The sequence below is a fragment of the Carcharodon carcharias genome, chromosome 31 (genome assembly GCF_017639515.1).
Source record: "Carcharodon carcharias isolate sCarCar2 chromosome 31, sCarCar2.pri, whole genome shotgun sequence".
NCBI lineage: Eukaryota > Metazoa > Chordata > Chondrichthyes > Lamniformes > Lamnidae > Carcharodon > Carcharodon carcharias.
In genome coordinates this window covers 27,987,670-28,006,403 of record NC_054497.1, presented here as the reverse complement: position 1 = coordinate 28,006,403, position 18,734 = coordinate 27,987,670, and the positions used below count along the sequence as shown (strand labels likewise).

Genomic DNA, 18,734 nt, shown 5'->3' with positions numbered 1-18,734 from the left:
CTGCAGAGGTTCAAGAAGGCAGCTCACCACCGCCTTCTCAAGGGCAACCAAGGATGGGCAATACATGCTGGCCTAGCCAGCGATGCCCACATCCCATGAATGAATAAAAAAGATTATGTTTAGCGTATGGGAAAGGAGCAAGTAAAAAATCACATGTGGAAATACTCAACCAGAATTGGACTCATTTCAATGAGTTGAAAGGGAGATCTGGCCCTGGATTGGAATCAAAGATTGGCAGGTAAGACAGAGAGTGAGCATTGGGAGGATTGGAAGGAGGAGATATTTTAGGAGCAGATTAGACACATTTCAATGAGGGGAAAAGAAGTGAATCCTTTTCTAAAGAACCCTAAAAAACTAAAGTTACAGAGATAATGTAAGAAATAGGAGCAGGATTAGAACATATGGCCCCTCAAGCCTATGCTGCATTCACTAAGATCATGGGTGAACTTCTACATCAACTCCACTTTCCCATCCTCTTCCCAAATCCCTTGATTCTGTCAGTGTCCAGCCTTGATTATCCTCATTCACTGAGAAACCTCAGCCTTGTGGGCTAGAGAATTCCAAAGAATGGATGAATGATGAAATTTCTCTTCATTTCAGCCCTAAATGGCCCTGCCCTTATACTAAGACTCTGACCTCTGGTTCTGGATTCTCTAATCAGGGAAAACAGCCTCTCAATATCTACCTGTCAAGGCCCTCTAAGAACTTTAGACATTTCCATGAGATTACTTCCAAACTCCAGAGACTATAGGCCCACTCGACTCAATCTCTTCTCATAGGAGAGACCTCTCATCCCAGGGATCAATCAAGTAACATTGCTGCATCCCGTCTAAGTCAAGTATATCCTTCCTTAGGTAAGAAGGCCAAAACTGTACGCAGCACTCCAGCTGGAGTATCACCAAAGTCTGATATAATTGCAGCAAGATTACCTTATTATATTCAAACCCCCTCGCAAAAAGGGCTAATGTATCATTTGCCTTTCTAATTGCTTGCTGTACGTACATGTTAACTTTCTGCGATTTGTATACAAGGACATCCAAATCCTTCTGAATCCCAACAATTACTCGCCTCTCACTCTTAAAAATATATTCTGCTTTTCCACCTTCCTACCAAAGTGGATAACTTTATTCTTCCACACATTATGCTCCATCTGCCATGTTCTTGCTCAATCACTTATCCTGCCTGTATCGCAATGCAGCATATTTATGTCCTACTCACAGCTTAGTTTCCCACCTAGCTATGTATCGTCAGCAAATGTGGTCATGTTACACATGGTTCCCTTGCCTGAATCATTGATATAGATTGTAAATAGCTGAGGCCCAAGCACTGATCTTTGTGATGCTCCACTAGTGAAACTCTGCCATCCTGAAAATTATCCTGTTTATTCCTACCCCGTTTTCTGTCCATTACTGAATTCTTAATCCATGCTAATATATTACTCTTAATACCATGAGCCGTAACCTTGAGTAGCAAAACCCTTATGTGATTTCTTCTTGAACGCCTTCTGAAAACCCAAATATACTACATCCTTATCTACCTTCCTAGTTATGCCCTCAAAAAGCTCTTAATAGCTTTGTCAAACATTTACTCAAAACATAACAAAGAATAAATGCATCTAGAATGAGACTTCATCCTTTCCATGAGGTTGCATTGGGGGCACCCAATCTTCATGGTCGTGTGACCTTACATCACTTCGCCAGGATGCTGTGAACTGTCCCATTTGCATATTCACATTAACTCTTTACACTACATTTCCCATTATAATTTCTCCTGCCTCTAAAAGACCCATGTTTACTTTTGATAATTTCTCCGTTTTTACATACTTTTAAAAACTCTTTCAATATGTTTTTTGTATTTCTGATTAGTTTGCTCCCATTTTCTAGTTTCTTGGTCTTCCTTTTGCTGATATTTAAAACCGTTCTTGTTCTCACTACTCTTTTTGGTAATATTGTCAGCCTCTCCTTTTAATCTAGTACTATCCTTAACTTCCTTAGTTAGCCTGTGGTGTACCACTTTTCCAGTGGGGCTTTCATTCCTCAAGGGAGCATAACTTCAAGAGAATTATTAACAATTTCTTTAAGTGTTTGCAATTGCTTATCGACCGCAACACCATTGAATCTTATCTCCCAATCTAACTCTGCCAACTTTCTCCTAAAAATGAAACAGAGAATTTATGATAAGTGTAAGATTCATAATTCCATAGAGTCAAACTGAACACAAAACATATAGGGAAGAACTGAAAAAGAAAATAAAAGTGACGAAGAGAGTATATGATAAAAGATTAAAGGGCAGCATAAAAGGTCCTTTGATGTTATAGGTCACTCAGGGAGTCCAAGTTGCTGTGGCAACCTGCACTTTTCCATATATGTTGTAGCCTGGAGCTATGGATAGTGATGGTAGAGGCTCCAACATTCTTTCCATCACATGGCTGACCAGGAATCTCTCCCACTCTTACCATCTGCCATTGGTGGGTGTTGGAAGGAGTTGTAGGCTGATTCTCAACCTGTTTGTCCGGTTTATGAACTCACCTTCCTTGACCATCAAGTCCTGGGGTGGGACTCGAACCCGGAGCTTCTGCCTCAGATGCAGGGACATTACACATTGCGCTAATAGAGCAACTAAAAGCATCTTACAAGCATATAAATAGTAAAAGGATAATGAAAGGAAAGGTGGAGCTGATTAGGCATCAAAAAGGAGGCAGAGGGCATGGTTGAGGTACCAAATGAGGACTTTGCATCTGTCATCAGTCGAGAAAAGGATGCTGTCAGTGTTATAGCAAAGGAGAAGATAGCAGAGAAAGCGACTTGATAAAAGTAAAGAGGCACTTAAAAGGTCGACAATGTTCAAAGTAGAAAGTTCACCCTGACCAGATGGGATGCATCCAAGGATGCTGAGCTGGGTAAGAGCAGATACTGCGGAGGCTCTGACTGCTACAAGGGTAGGTCAGAGTCTGTGAATTCTGTGGTGAGTAACTCACCTCCTGACTCCCCGAAGCCTGCCCACCATTGACAAGGCACAAGTAAGGAATGTGATGGAATACTCCCCACTTGCCTGGTTGAGTGCAGTAAACAACACTCAAGAAGCTCCATCCAGGACAAAGCAGCTTGATCAGCACCCCATCCACCCGCTTCAACATTCACCCCATCCACCAACTTCAACACTCGCTCCCTCCACCACTGACGCACAGTAGCAGTAGTGTGTACCATCTACAAGGTGCATGGCAGAAACTCACCAAAGACTCCTTAGGCAGCACCTTCCAAACCTGTGATCTCTACCATCTAGAAGGGGAAGGGCAGCAGATACATGGGAACACCACCACCTGGAAGTTCCCCTCCAAGCCTCTCACTGTCCTGACTTGGAAATATATCACCGTTCCTTTACTGTCGCTGGGTCAAAATCCTGGAACTCTCTCCCTAACAGCACTGTCTGTGTACCTACATCATATGGACTGCAGCAGTTCAAGAAGGCAGCTCCCCACCACCTTCTCAAGGGCAATTAGGGATGGGCAATAAATGCTGGCCCAGCCAGCGGTGCTCACATCCGGTAAAAGAATCTTCTAATGCAACTTAGGTATGATGCCAGAGGACTGGAGGGTTGCAAGCGTTACATTCTTGTTCAAAAAGGGGAGTGACATAAACCCAGCAAATATGGGTCAGTCAGCCTGATGTAGGTGGTGGAGAAACATTTTGAGATAATAATGTGGGACAAAACTAATGGGCATTTGAAAAAATATGGGTGCATAAATTAAAGCCGATTTGTTAAAGGCAAATTTTGTTTAACTAAATTGATTGAGTTCTTTATGATAAAGTAACGGAGAGGGATGATGAGGGGAATGTGATTGTTGATGTTTTTATGAACTTTCAATATATGTTCGACAGCCTATCACATTAGTCTTGTTAGCAAAATTAAAACCCAGAGTCAGGATATTGGAGGGGAACTTTCAGGTAGTGGTGTTCCCATGCATCTGCTGTCCTTCTCCTTCTAGGTGGTAGAGGTCATGGGTTTGGAAGGTGCTGTCGAAGGAGCCTTGGCATGTTTCTGCCGTGCATCTTGTAGTACACACTGCCGCTCCTGTGCATCGGTGGTGGAGGGATTGAATGTGGATAAGGTGCTGATCAAGCGAGTTGTTTTGTCCTTAATGGTGTCGAGCTTCTTGAGCGTTGTAGGAGCTGCCCTCATCCAGGCAAGCGGAGAGTATTCTCTCATGGACAAGGGAGAAGAGATAAACTGAAAGCCCCAATTCCCTTCCCTTACTGTCCATAATGAGTGTGGTTTTGGAGAGGAAGACATGTGGTTCTTAGGCCCGGGAGTGTGTGGTCAATTTAAAAATAACAGCAGCAAGCTTTCGTGGGTATAAATAAAAAAGATTATTTACTCACACACTCATGCTGAAAATCTAAACACACATCATACACTCAAGAAAAATACACTGAAAGAAGATAATGTGCTCCTACAAGTGTTAAATCAAAAGGATAATTGACAGTGGTGGAACAGTCACAACAGCCCAACAAAGAAAGGATTCCTATTCCACTCTTAAATTGTAGTTTAGATGGGTTTGGACAGCTGAAGTTGGATGTCAGGATTATTGCAGGATTCCTTCAAAGAGATGGATTTTTTAGCAGATCACAAAGCTGTTAACCTGTGGTTCTGGTGCCAGGAGGTCCCGTTTGGATACTGGTGGACTTCTGAGAGAAAGAAATAAGGCTGCGAAGCTCTTTTAAAATAAATGGCCTCCATGTTCTTAAAGGAAAAGACGGCAAAGCCTTTTGCAGCAGCTGCTGTCTCTTTTTATGCTTCTGCAGCCTGCCCATGTCCCTCTAGGTCTTCCGATAAAAACTTCTTATTTCCAGCCGGTTTCAGTCACATGTCCAAGACTGGTGTTATCCACCTGGAAGGGCTTAGCTAAAAGCCTTTGCTATACAATGAAGATAATGGGTGGGCTCTTCACATTTACTCAGGATGAATTGGTTTCTGCCCAGCTGTCAATGTTAGGATTCCAACTTGGAGACATGGAATAAAAACAAAAAATGCTGGAAAAACTCAGCAGGTCTGGCAGCATCTGTGGAGAGGGAAACAGAGTTAACATTTTGAGTCTGTATGACTCTTCTTCAGAGCTAGAGTCATAGTGGGCTACAGCACAGGAAAAGGCCCTTCGGCCCATTGAGTCTATGCCGGTCAAACAAGTACCTAACTATTCTAATCCCATTTTCCAGCACTAGGCCCATAGCCTTGTATGCCACGGCATCACAAGTGCACATCCAAATACTTCTTAAATGTTATGAGGATTTCTGCCTTTACCACCCTTTCAGGAAGTGAATTCCAGATTCCTGCCACCCTCTGGGTGAAAAAAATCTTCCTCACATCCCCTCTAAACCTCCTGCCCCTTACCTTAAATCTATGCTTCCTGGTTATTGATCCTTCCACCAAGGGGTAATGTTCCTTTCTGTCTACCCTATCTATGTCCCTCATAATCTTATACACCTCAATGCTGTGCCCCCTCAATCTCCTCTTCCCCAGGGAAAATAACCCCAGTCTATCCAATCTCTTCTCATAACTAAAACTCTCCAGCTCAGGCAACATCCTGGTAAATCTCCTCTGCACTCTCTCTAGTGCAATCACATCCTTCCTATAATGCAGATTCCAGAACTGCACGCAATACTCTAGTTGTGGCCTAACCAGCGTTTTATACAGTTCCAGCATAACCCCCCGCTCTTATATTCCTTGCCTCACTAATAAAGGTAAGTATCCCATATGCCTTCTTAACCACCTTATCTACCCGTCCTGCTACCTTAAGGGACCAGTGGACATGTACACCAAGGTCCCTCTGATCCACAGTATTTCCCAGGGTCCTACCATTCATCGTGTATTCCCATGTCTTGTTTGTCCTGCCCAAGTGCATCACCTCACACTCATCCGGATTAAATTCCATTTGCCACTGATCAGCCCATCTGATCAGCCCGTCAAAATCCTCCTGTAACCAAAGGCTTTCCTCCTCACTATTTACCTCACCAATTTCTGTGTCATCTGCGAGCTTACTGATCAACCCTCCTACATTCAAGTCTAAATCGTTTATGTATACCACAAACAGCAAGGGACCCAACACCGATCCCTGTGGAACCCCACTGGACACATTCATCCAGTCACCAAAACACCCCTCGACCATCACACTCTGCTTCCTGCCACTCAGCCAATTCTGGATCCAATTTGCCAAATTGCCTTGGATCCCATGGGCTCTTACCTTCGTTATTAGTCTCCCATGCAGGACCTTATCAAAAACCTTGCTGAAGTCCAAGTAGACTACGTCAAATTCATTGTCCTCATCTACACATCTGGTCACCTCTTTGAAAAATTAAATCAAATTGGTCAGACATGACCTTCCCTTAACATAACCATGCTGACTGTCTTTGATTAATCCCTGCCTCTCCAAGTGTAGGTTAATTCTGTCCCTCAGAATTGCTTCCAATATTTTCCCCACCACTGAGGTTAGACTGACTGGTGTGTAGTTCCTTAGTTTATCTCTTCCTTTCTTCTTGAATAACGGTACCACATTGGCTGTTCTCCAGTCCTCTGGCACTCTCCCATGGCCAGAGAGGTATTGAAAATTATTGCCAGCGCCCCTACTATCTCCTCCCTTGCCTCACTCAACAACCTAGGATACATTTCATCCGGATCTGGAGATTTATCTACTCTTAAGCCTGCCAGACCACTTAGAACCTCCACCCTTTCTATGCTAATTTCTCTAATTATATCAGAGTCCTTCTGCCGATTTCCATATCCATGTTGTCCCTCTCACTTGTGAACACCGACACAAAGTATTCATTTAGAACCCTACCTACGAGTTCTGGCTCCATGCACAAATTACCACTATGGTCCTTAATGGGCCCTATATTTCCCTAGTTATCCTCTTACTCTTAATGTACTTGTAAAATAACTTTGGATTTTCCTTTATTTTACCTGCCAATGTTTCCTCATGCCCCCTTTTTGCTCTCCTAATTTCCTTTTTAAGTTCCCCCTACACATTCTATACTCCTCTAGGGCTTCCGCTGTTTTGAGCCCTCAGTATCTGCCATAAGCCTCCCTTTTTCTCTTTATCCAATCCTGTATATCCCTCGACCTCCAGGATTCCCTGGGCTAGTTGGTCCCACCCTTTGTCTTTACTGGAATATGTTGGCCCTGTACTCTCCCTATTTCCTTCTTGAATGAGTCCCACTACTCTGACGCAGATTTACCTGAAAGTAGCTGCTCCCAGTCTACTCTGGCCAAAGCATATCTGATTTTATTGAAACCGGCCTTCCCCCAATTTAGAACTGATTTCTGGCCCATCCTTGTCCTTTTCCATAACAATCTTGAACCTAAAGGAGTTATGATCACTATATGCAAAATGCTCCTCCACTGATACCTCTACCACTTGCCTGGCTTCATTCCTTAAAATTAAGTCCAGGACCACCTCCTCTCTTATAGGATCTTCTATGTATTGGCTTAAAAAGCTCTTCTGGATGCATTTTAAGAATTCCGCTCCCTCTAAACCTATCACACTATGACTAACGCAGTTAATATTCTGTTGAAGAGTCATACGGACTTGAAACATTAACTGTGCACCTCTCCACAGATGCTGCCAGACCTGCTGAGTTTTCCAGGTACTTTTGTTTTTGTTTTGGATTTCCAGCTCCACAGTTTCTTGCTTTTAACCCAGTTAATGTTAGGGAAGTTGAAATCCCCCACTATTACAACCCTATTACTTTTACACTTCTTTGAAATTTGCCTACATATCTGTTCTTCTATTTCTCTCTGACTGTTTGGGGGCCTATAGTACACTCCCAGCAATGTGATTGCTCCCTTTTTGTTTTTCAGTTCTACAAATATGGCTTCATTTGAGGAGCCTTCTAAGTGAAAGAGAAGTAGAAATATAATAGATTTTATACTGTGCCGGAGTGGGTGGAGACATGGATTTTGGACTTGTGTTTTGGGTAAATCCCCAAACAATCGCAAGTGTGAATTCCACAGATAATATTCATGGCCTTTGGTGGCCATGTTATCCGGTGTCCATTTTAAATAAAAGACAGTTCCAGAAACTTCTATATGAACACAGAGTCCATATTTAAAGTTATGAATATGACATGCATTTACTGGGCATAACAACACCACCTCACTTCTGACTTGTGCCTTGTAGATGGTGGACAGACTTTGGGGAATCAGGAGGTGAGTTGCTCACTGCAGAATTCCTAGTCTCTGACCTGCTCTTGAAGCCATGGTATTTATATGGCTGGTTCAGTTCAGTTTCTGGTCAATAGTAACACCCAGGTTGTTGATAGTGGGGGATTCAGTGATGGTAATGCCATTGAATGTCAAGGGGCAATGGTTAGATTCTCTCTTGTTGGAGATGGCCATTACCTGGCACTTATGCGGACGGGTAATAAATGACAACAATGCTCACATCTCAGGAAATAAAAAATGTTGTTGTTATTCTTGTAACATTGGGTTGACGATTTCCCACTGCAGATCTTTGATGGGGCCTTTGACGGACTGGATACAGGGCTGGAGAGCCTCCACCTGGAGAATAACAAACTGAGCTACATTCCCAGTCTGAAGAAGTTCACAAACCTTCACGCCATTGATCTTTCCAACAACCCTTGGAACTGTGACTGCCCACTCCTTCACCTCCGCAGGTAAAAACCTCTTAACATGTGTCTACATCAGATTTGGGATTGTAATTGTGGTTTGTGTCTTAGAATGCTACCAAGGCATTCAATTTCTGGCTAAGATATAACTAACTGCTCAATTAGGCCTTGTTCTCAATTGCAATGTCAAACCATTCGGAAATAATTCTGAGCTAAGGGAACCTACAGTTCCATGTTGCTTTCTCTATGGCAAAGGTTCAATAAATCAGCGTCAACTTTCCAACAAATCAGAACCATTTTCTCCTGTAGTATAAATTGTTGTGATAGTTTGAAATTTGGCATTCTTGCATTTTCCCAGAGAAAGTTCACTTGACTCAATCCTGGGATGAGGGGCTTATCTTATGAAGAAAGGTTGAACAGGTCAGGCCTGTATCAATTGGAGTTTAGAAGAATGAGAGGCAATCTTATTGAAACACTTAAGATCCTGAAGTGATTTGATAAGTTAGCTACCGGGAGGATGTTTCCTCTTGTGGGAGAGACTAGAACTAGGGGACACAGTTTAAGGGTAAGAGGAGATGAAGGTGAGACATTTTTTCTCTCAGAGGGTCATTAGTCTGTGGAATTCTCTTCCCCAGAGAGCAGTGGAGGCTGGGTCATTGAATTTATTCAAGGCAGAATTAGACCGATTTTTGATTGACAAGGGAGTCAAGGGTTATGGGGGGCAGAAAGGAAAGTGGAGCTGAGACCACAACCAGATCAGCCATGATCTTATTGAATGGCAGGACAGTCTCGCAGGGCTGAATGGCCTATTCCTGCTTCTAAGTCCTATGTTCTTATGTCCTGATGAATGCAAGATGAAAAGTTTTGGTAACATGTCTCTCTTTTCAGTAATATTCATATTCTGTAATTGCTCATTACCAGAAAGAGAATAGATATAGTCATTTTGGAAGTTCTCCCATTATACCGTGGCTATGTGCCCTGTGTCAATTTGCACTATTCTATAATTAAGTTCCCTCCTTGGTCAGGATGAATTAACTTCATCTCAGTTGTGATGGGTCGGTGCTTGTTATAATTGTTATAATATCCTACGGACGTATTTCCAAGTTTACTCATGTGATTGGGTGACTGGCTGAGGTGATGGGTTACCTGGAGTGGAAATGGACCCTGACAAGAGTTAGCGCTTTCAAGTCAGTAAAATAACAATAACTATTGAAACGGGAACTCAAGAAGAGCAAGTGTGTGAGTTCCAAAGTCTCTCCTGGTTGGGTTTTGACCTTCGGGCTAACACCATTAAACACACTAGTTTACATTCACCTGCCTCCTAATCCATTTCAAGCCCCACTCACCGACGACCCCTGCCTTTGTCAACTTTCATCTGTTCTCCAAGGCTCAGTTCAAAGACTTTGAAACACAGAATCACAGAATTGTTATGGCACAGAAGGAGGCCATTTGGCCCATTGTGTCGGTGTCAGCTCTCTGAATGAGCAAAGCACTTACTGCCATTAAGCTGCCTTCTCCCCGTAACCCTGCATATTCTTCCTTTTCAGATAATAATCCAATTCCTTCTTCAAAGCCTCGATTGAACTTGCCTCAATGACACTCTCAAGCAGCACATTCCAGATCCTAACCACTCGCTGCGTGAAAAAGTTTCTCCCGATGTCTCCATTGCTTCTTTTGCTAATTGCATTAAACCTGTGCCCACCCACTCTCAATCCTTTCACAAGTGGGAACAGTTTCTCCCTATCTACCCTGTCCAGACCCCCTCATGACTTTGAATACCTCTATCAAATCTCCTCTCAACCTACTCTTCTCCAAGGAAAATGTACAAACATACGAATTAGGAGCACCTAGTCCCTCGAGCCTGCTCCCCCATTCAATAAGATCGTGGCTGATCTAAATGTAACCCCACATCCCTGCCTACCCCCAATAACCTTTCACTCCCTTGTTAATCAAGAATCTATCTAGCTCTGCCTTAAAACAGTTTCAACTTCTCCAATCTATTTACATAACTGAAGTTGCTCATCCCTGGAACCATTCTGGTGAATATTTTCTGCTCTCTCAACAATGCCTTCACACCCTTCCTAAAGCACAGCGACCAGAACTGGACACAATACTCCAGCTGTGACCGAACCAGTGTTTTATACCAATTTAATATAACCTCCTTGCTCTTGTACAATTGCATTTTTTTACGAGTTGCTTTGTGGTTTTGTCCCAATCTGCCTCTGGTGCTTTTCCATGATGCTTGCATTCCAGTTAGCAGTTTCTGCTCCCCTCAGTCTGCACTAGGCTACTATAGTTAATACCCATCCTATTGGGGGAAACCCTTTTATCCACCAGCATCTTGCTCACAAGTAATTTCCCAAGGCCCTCATAATGAGGTAGAAGACGATGTCTGCCAACCTCTATCTTCAAAGATTTCAAAACCAATTTCTTTGATCCTGCCTCGGATCAATCATCTAATTCCTCCCGGAATTGTTTGGCTTCTTCATTCCATCCCTATTCTGAAGTATTTTGGGATGTTCGGTTATATTCAATATTGGCGTAACTCACTGCACGCCCTGTGGCTCAGTGCAGGCACTATTATCTACCAGGTCAGATGGTTATGGGCTCAAGTTCCACTCCAAGCCACTGTTGGAGGTGCCGTCTTTTGGATGAGACAGCTTGGTTTGCCCTCTCAGGAGGTCATAAAAGGTCCATAGCATTATTCAAAGATGAGCAGGGGAATTCTCCCTGGTGTCCTTGCCAATTTTTATCCCTCAACCAAAACGTAAAACACAGATATTGGGGCACCATCACATTGTTTTGTGAGAGCTTATTAAATTGGCTGCCTCTTTTCCTACATAACAACAGCATCTCACGCTTCAAAAGTGTTTCATAGGTTGTGAAGCACTTTGGAGAGCCCTGAGGTGATGAAAGGCATGGGAGAAATGCAGATCATTCATTCTTTTATGGTGCCCTGTTGCACCTGGGGGAGATGCACTGTCACCTGTATTTATTTTAAGCAGTGAATTTGTTTCATTGACACACTTCATTTTTGAAAGGTGGATTGAAAATACCAATCTAAAAGTCACGGCCATCTGCGACCTCCCGACAAACGCCACGGGGCTGAATGTGCAAGATGCCCCTTTCAAGGACTGCAAAGGTAACCTTCCTGAGAAGAGTAAAAGTGCGTCGAGTAAGGCGGGCCTGAAGAAAAGAAAATCCAAAAAAGCCAAGCAACACAGAACAGAAAAGAAGGATACAAAGAATAAAGCGCAGTAGATAATTTAGCGGAGCTGACAATGTACTCAGTGACAGAGTGAGCTGAACAAACGGGGTGGCGGAGTGTGCTGAAGTGGGTGTGGGGAAGCTGACTGGGTTTTTAAGTATGGTTTTTGGTTATTTTCACCCCTTTTGAGCTTAGAAATTGCGGTCGCTATGTAATAATAGAAGAATATTTTACAGTTTTAAATCAACATGGGCTGTTATTACCATGTAAGAACGAAACATCCCTCTAATGTTAATAGGATCCAAGCTGATTGGTGAAGCCAAAACCAAGACACAGAGCTTTTCTTTATTGAGAGAGTTTATTGGCTTGTTCAGTCTCACAACTCTCCTCTCACACAACCCAGTGTCCCAGCTATCACCTATTTATATGTGCTCAACAACAACTAATACCCATTACCTGTTTCTCCTAACCTTAACAATGACATTAGCAAATCTTAACAATGTAATTAACAAGACATTAACACCTAATACTCTTATACCTTTTGGATGAATATTTTATGAGTTTGTATGTCATTCATATGAGTTTGTACATCATTCAGGAGGCCTGAACTTGTTTGAAATGAACAGTTGATAATCAAGGCAACAGCCATTTCTAGGCTAGAGTTATTTCAGGTTAAGGAATGACTCTTTCCTTTGAAAGAGGGAGTCACATCACCAACAAGACCTCTATAAAAGAGAAGTTTCACTATTGGGTCTCACTTAAAAAATGTAGTAACGATCAGGATCTTTCTTCAAAAGCCAGCTGGTGGGGGGAGTAAAGAATCCCCTTTGGGCTGTACGTGTGGTAATATTGTAGATGTGCTCGCCAAGACACCTGTTCAAAAAGAAGCTTGACCCAAAATTCGGAATGGAAAGAACCTTGCCCAACATATTTGAGAAACCTCAATTATTACCCCGTTAACATTCCCTTCAGCAGCACCAACTTCTGTTACACACTTGGAAATTATACACTCAGGGTATCATTAACCTATCTATAGGATTCATGACATTCACATAGAAGCTTGCTACAAAGCACTCTTACTCTTCTTTTGCCCTTCATTTCCACCTATATCTACATTCCACAGCCAGGCTAAGAGGAGGTGACAAGTTGATTCCTGGGATGCAGGGGTTATTTCTTATGAGGAAAGGTTGAGCAGGCTGGGCCTGTACTCATTGGAGTTTAGAAGACCGAGAGGTGACCTTTTGGAACATATAAGATTCTGAGGGGGTTTGACAGAGTAGATGCCGAGAGGATGTTTCCCTTCGTGGGGGAATCTAGAACCAGGGGCTCAGTTTCAAAAAAAGGGGCCTCCCATTTAAGTTGGAGATAAGGAGGAATTTCTTCTCTCAGGGGGTTGTTAGTCTTTGCAATTCTCTTCCCCAGCGAGCAATGGAGGCTGGAGTAAAAGCAAAATACTGCAGATGCTGGGAATCTGAAATAAAAACAGAAAATGCTGGAAAAACCCAGCAGGTCTGACAGCATCTGTGGAGAGAGACACAGAATTAACGTTTCGAGTCTGTATGACTCTTCTTTGGTTTCAGTGAAGAGACAGGTTGGACTTGAAACGTTAATCCTATTTCCCTCTCCATAGGTGCTGCCAGACCTGAGTTTTTCCGGCATTTTCTGTTTTCAAACAAGCAGTGGAGGCTGGTCCATTAGGTTTATTCAAGGCTGAGTTAGACAGATTTTTGATCTACAAGGGAGTTGAGGGTTATGGCTGGGGGTGGGGGGGACCAGGCAAGAAATTGGAGTTAAGGAGCAGCTATGGTCTTATTGAATGGTGGAGCAGGTTTGATGGGCCAAATCGCCTATTCCTGCTCCTTTTTCTTATGAACTTATGAACCCCGGCCAGCATAGAAGTTTCAAATAGAAGGGCAGATTTGAGTCACATTAAACCTTGTCTCAACCTTTCACTTGTCTTCCCCTCATCGTCCTTTGCCCTTTGTTCTTTGCCCTTTGCTCAGTATATCTTGCTCTCTATCCTCTGCTCATTGGCCTTTGCCCTCTGATCATTGGCCTTTGCCCTCTGCTGATTGGCCTTTGCCCCCTCTGGCTCATTACTCCCTCCTGGCTCAGCTAGGATCAGGAATTCACTATGCAAAGATTTGCAAGTTCAACCCTATCCTCTACCACTCTGTGTGGTATGAGACATTGCAAAACATACCTGGAAATAACCCCCAACCTTGTTCCCTCGGCTTTTCCTTTGCAAGATATTTTCCAAGTCTCAAATAATCTCAAACCCGCAAACAATCTCCTCAAACTACCTGGTGTACACATAGTGAGCTCACACCTCCAGGAGTGTGACTCGTCAGGGCTGCTGAAGCTACTAAGGTAAAGCAGCATTCATCCTGTAACATTCATCAATGCAAAGAGTGTTTAGCGTTGAATATTCTAAAGGAAATTCCCTGCGACTTACATGTTTCAGCATCTCTGAATGTTTATGTATAGGGCACAGGACATTCATGTCAAATCTCAGCGTGTGGGGGCCTAGAGGAAAACAAGGAAAATGCATCAGGAGTGTTCGATGGTGTACTGGCAGAGTTTAGCACAGCAGAGGGCTGGTCTTCAATGGGCCTAATGTTCCCTTCTCATTAAGAGCAATCAATTGGGTTTCACAGGGTGGAGGCATCCAGAGAGTAATCTTAACCAATGAGCCAAATGAGGAAAATGTGCTCTCGATCTGCTTAACACTAGACTCAACCTCAGGGTACAAGCAATCCGTTTTTTAAATTCTTTCATGGGATGTGGGAGTCACTGACAAGGCCAGCATTTATTGCCCATCACTAATCACCCTTGAACCAAGTGGCTTGCTAGGCCATTTCAGATGGCAGTTAATAGTCAACCACATTGAGGTGGATCTGGAGTGACATGTAGACCAGACCAGCTAAGGATGGCAGATTTCCTTCCCTAAAGGACATTAGTGAACTAAATGGCTTTTTAAAAAAATTGATTCATTGTCATTGTAACTGACACTAGCTTTCAATTCCAGAATGTATTAATTGAATTCAAATTCTACTAGCTGCCATAATGGGATTTAAACATATGCCCCCAGAGCCTCTGGATTACTAGCCCAGTGACATTACCACTACACCGTCTCCCTTAGCTACAAGCTAGATCTGCTTTTCAGGCAGTGAGTCCTCTTCCCAACAGATGGTGATGCTGTTGGAGCACAGATAGCTGAGACTTTCAACAGGACATCAGCAAGACCCTCCAAAATCGGCATAACTGCCCTTGAGGAAGGAGATGTGGCTGTGCAAGCGAGTTTTGGCAAGCACCTTACCAAACACCCAGAGGAAAATGGAAAACAATGAAGGCGAATGAGGTGAAAGAGGCAAATGGAAATCCTGTCGGAATAAAGAGCAGAACTTCAAGGTAGGCAGTCCTGGAAGAGAAATGGCAATGAAATAAAAGCGAAATACCGCAGATGCTGGATATCTGAAATAAAAACAGAAAGTGCTGGAAACACGCAGCAGGTCTGGCAGCATCTGTCAGGAGTGAAACAGAGTAAATGTTTCATGTCCAATATTCTTTGGAACTGAAGAGAGGTAAAAATATGATGGGTTTTATGCTGTTGGAAAAGGGGGGAGAGGCAGGTCGAGCAAAATAGAAGGTCAAAAATAGGTTCAAGGGTGGGAGAAATTAAATGGTAAAGATGTCAAGGAGCCCAAGAGAGAGAGAGTGGGAATGGTAGTAGTAAAGAAACAAAGCATTGGTCCAGAGTAGGTATGAATGACAGAATAAAGGATAACTCTGTCTGAACTAAGACATGTTACAGACACGTTACAGACTGGCACTTGACAAAATATAAAGAATCAAATTGGAGGGCAGAGTTCATGGTCTGAAGTCATTGAACAACTGCCCTGCTAAAATGTCTGTCTGACAGCTGGGTTCTTCATGATAGGAGGGTTGATTTCAAATGGGTTCCATCTGGTCTTGGGGGTTTGGTTCTCCGAATGATATATTTGGGTCTTTATTCTTTCATCAGATGTGGGCATCAGTGGCAAGGCTTGCATTTGTTGCCCATCCCTAACTGCCTTTGAACTGAAAGGCTTGCTAGGCCATTTCAACCACTTGTTATGGGTCTGGAGTCACATGTAAGTAAGGATAGCGGATTTCCTTTCCTAAAGGGGGCATAAGTGAACCAATGGTCTCTACATAATCAATGATAGTTCACGGTTACCATTACCAGCTTTATATAATTCCAGATTTTGTTACTTGAATTTAAATCCCACAAGTTGCTGCAGCAGGATTTGAACCCAGGTCCCCAGAGGGTTAGCCTGGACCACTGGATTACCAGTCCAGTGATGTTACCACTATGTTACCATCTTTCTTTAGTTAGCTGGGTTATGCGAGATCATAGGGTTGGGCTGAAGCTGGTAGGGTTCTCCTTGAATGTGGGGCTGTCTTAGGTTGGGTTTGGTTTGGCCTGAGAGTGGGGGTTGGGCTGGGTCGGGTCAGATAAGGATCTGTCTGACAACATGGTCACATCAGGTTGAAGATGGCTAGGTTCTCCTTGAATGTGGGTTTGTCTCCGGTGGGGTCAAATTGAATCCTCTCTGTCAGTGCAGTTAGGTAGGAAACAAATTTAATCGTAGATGTCAGATATATGCTGTAAGTAAAACATGCATTTGTGTGATAAAAAATTATTTTGACTACTATTGTGAGTATTGCATGTTGTGGCTGAAGAGGATGGGGGTTTGGAGAGTCGACCTACGGGCCAAGTGTTTGCAAAAACATGATTTTTGGGGCTGGAAAAATGCGCCATGATTTACAATAAGTATATGATTTACAGTAAGTATATTTAATTTAGCTGTGAGATTCAGTTGATCTACTGACTTAGGATCAAAGTTGTTCAATCCGAAACCTCCTCAACCCCTCTTTCTCCTGCCGAACTTGAGGTTTTTCAATGGACCATTTTGTTAAACCATCTTGGAATCTGGTCCTGCTCCACTCCTGTCTGTCCTGAACTCTCTGTTCCCAGTCTCCGTCTCCCCAACCCGCCCCTTCCTTCCCCTTTCTCTAGCTCCAGTTCATCCCCATCCCCTTTCTATTCCCCTATCTATCCTCTTGCCATCCCCCACTCTCACTTCCTCCTTCCTCCCAGTCTCTGGCTTCCCCCAGTCTCCTCACTCTCACTCCCAGCTTCATGTAACATGTGGAATAGTCAGCAACTCATTACACTCATATCTTTTGACCATCAAAATACCTGATGGGACTTGATAGCGAAGGAATTTGGATCTCTTGTGGTCTAAAAGCGGGGCCGCTGCTTCCATGAGGCAATTGAAATGATGTTAGAGAAAAAAAAGCATCTGTCCTACTGTGCAACAGTGACTACCCTTCAAAATTAGCAGTGATACACTTGGCAACATCCTGAAGGTGGTGAAAGATACGTTCTTCCATTCTTCCTTATTACTGTCACAGCCAGCAATCCGGCGACGGAGTGTACATCTGGCTAGTTATGGTGGAATGTTGATTCCCACCTTACAGGTGAATCAGAGAATTGAGGGGTTTATTCTGTTGGAAAGTAAGAGGTCATCATTCTACATGAAGTGTGCTAAATTCTGTGGACAATCTTCTCTGGCTGGTAGATGTTCCATCCATCGTGGACTTGACCCATATGGACAACTACAACTTACATTTATATAGTGCTTTTAGTGTTGCAAAACATCCCAAGTCACTTCTCAGGAGTGTTATCAAACCGAATTAGACATCAAAGAAACTCATCTCAGGGTCAAACATGACCCCAAGGCTGCATGCTGCCTACTTCAGTGCCGAATAGATAAGGCGCTGGTCTCTTCAGTCAGGGATTGTGGGTTTGAGTCCCATCTGGGGTGCTACATGTTCAGGATATTGTGGCTGTGGTAATTTCACTGGACTCATAATCCAGGGGCACAGGATAATGTTCTGGGGCATAGGTTCAAATCCCATCACTATGAAACTATCATCTTTGACACCATCAGGGGTAGTATCTGCAGATTTGAAGGAGAGAGAAAGATCAAATATTATGAGAGTGAGCAGGGAAGTTGGGTGGCCAGCCAGCATTTTAGTGGGAATGGGGTCCAGGGAGTAGAGGGTGAGTCTCATGGACAAGGTTTAGTGAGAGGAAGGAACTGAAAGAAATCAGTATTCGTAGGGAAATGGTGATGGAGAAATTGATAGGACTGAAGGCTGATAAATCCCCAGGGCCTGATAATCTACATCCCAGAGCACTTAAGGAAGTGGCCCTAGAAATAGTGGATGCATTGGTGGTCATCTTCCGAGATTCTATAGGCTCTGGGACAGCTCCTACAGATTGGAGGGTAGCTAATGTAACCCCACTACTTAAAAATAGAGGTATAGAGAAAACAGGGAATTATAGACCAGTCAGCCTGACGTCAGTAGTGGGGAAAATTCTAGAGTCCATTAAAAAAGATTTAATAGCTGAGCACTTGGAAAACAGTGGCAGAATCGGACAGAGTCAGCATAGATTTACAAAAAGGAAATCATGCTTGACAAATCTACTGGAATTTTTCAACAATGTAACTAGTAGAGTTGATGAGGTGAAGTGGATGTGGTTTATTTGGTCTTACAGAAGGCTTTTGACAAAGTCCCACATAAGAGATTAGCGTGTAAAATTAAAGCGCAAGGATTGGGGGTAGCGTATCGAGGTGGATAGAAGACTGGTTGGCAGACAGGAAACAACGAGTAGGAATAATCAAGCCTTTTTCCAATTGGCAGACAGTGACTAGTGGGATACCACAGGGATCGGTGCTGGGACCCCAGCTATTCACAATATATATTAATGATTTAGATGAAGAAACTAAATGTGATATCTCCAAATTTGCAGATGACACAAAGCTGGGTGGGAGGGTGAGCTGTGAGGAGGATGT

General features: G+C 43.2%; 1 protein-coding gene across 2 annotated transcripts in view; it reads left to right on the top strand.

Annotated features, from left to right (window-relative positions):
• Positions 1 to 12,064, top strand: part of chadlb (chondroadherin-like b) — a 123,340-nt gene extending 111,276 nt beyond the window's left edge. For both annotated transcript variants that reach the window (XM_041177649.1, XM_041177648.1), the window contains 2 exons: positions 8,500 to 8,666; positions 11,660 to 12,064. In XM_041177649.1, the coding sequence (XP_041033583.1) occupies positions 8,500 to 8,666; positions 11,660 to 11,879 (387 nt within the window). In that variant the 3' untranslated portion in view covers positions 11,880 to 12,064. The remainder of the gene's footprint in view (positions 1 to 8,499; positions 8,667 to 11,659) is intronic.
• The last annotated feature ends 6,670 nt before the right edge of the window (positions 12,065 to 18,734 follow it).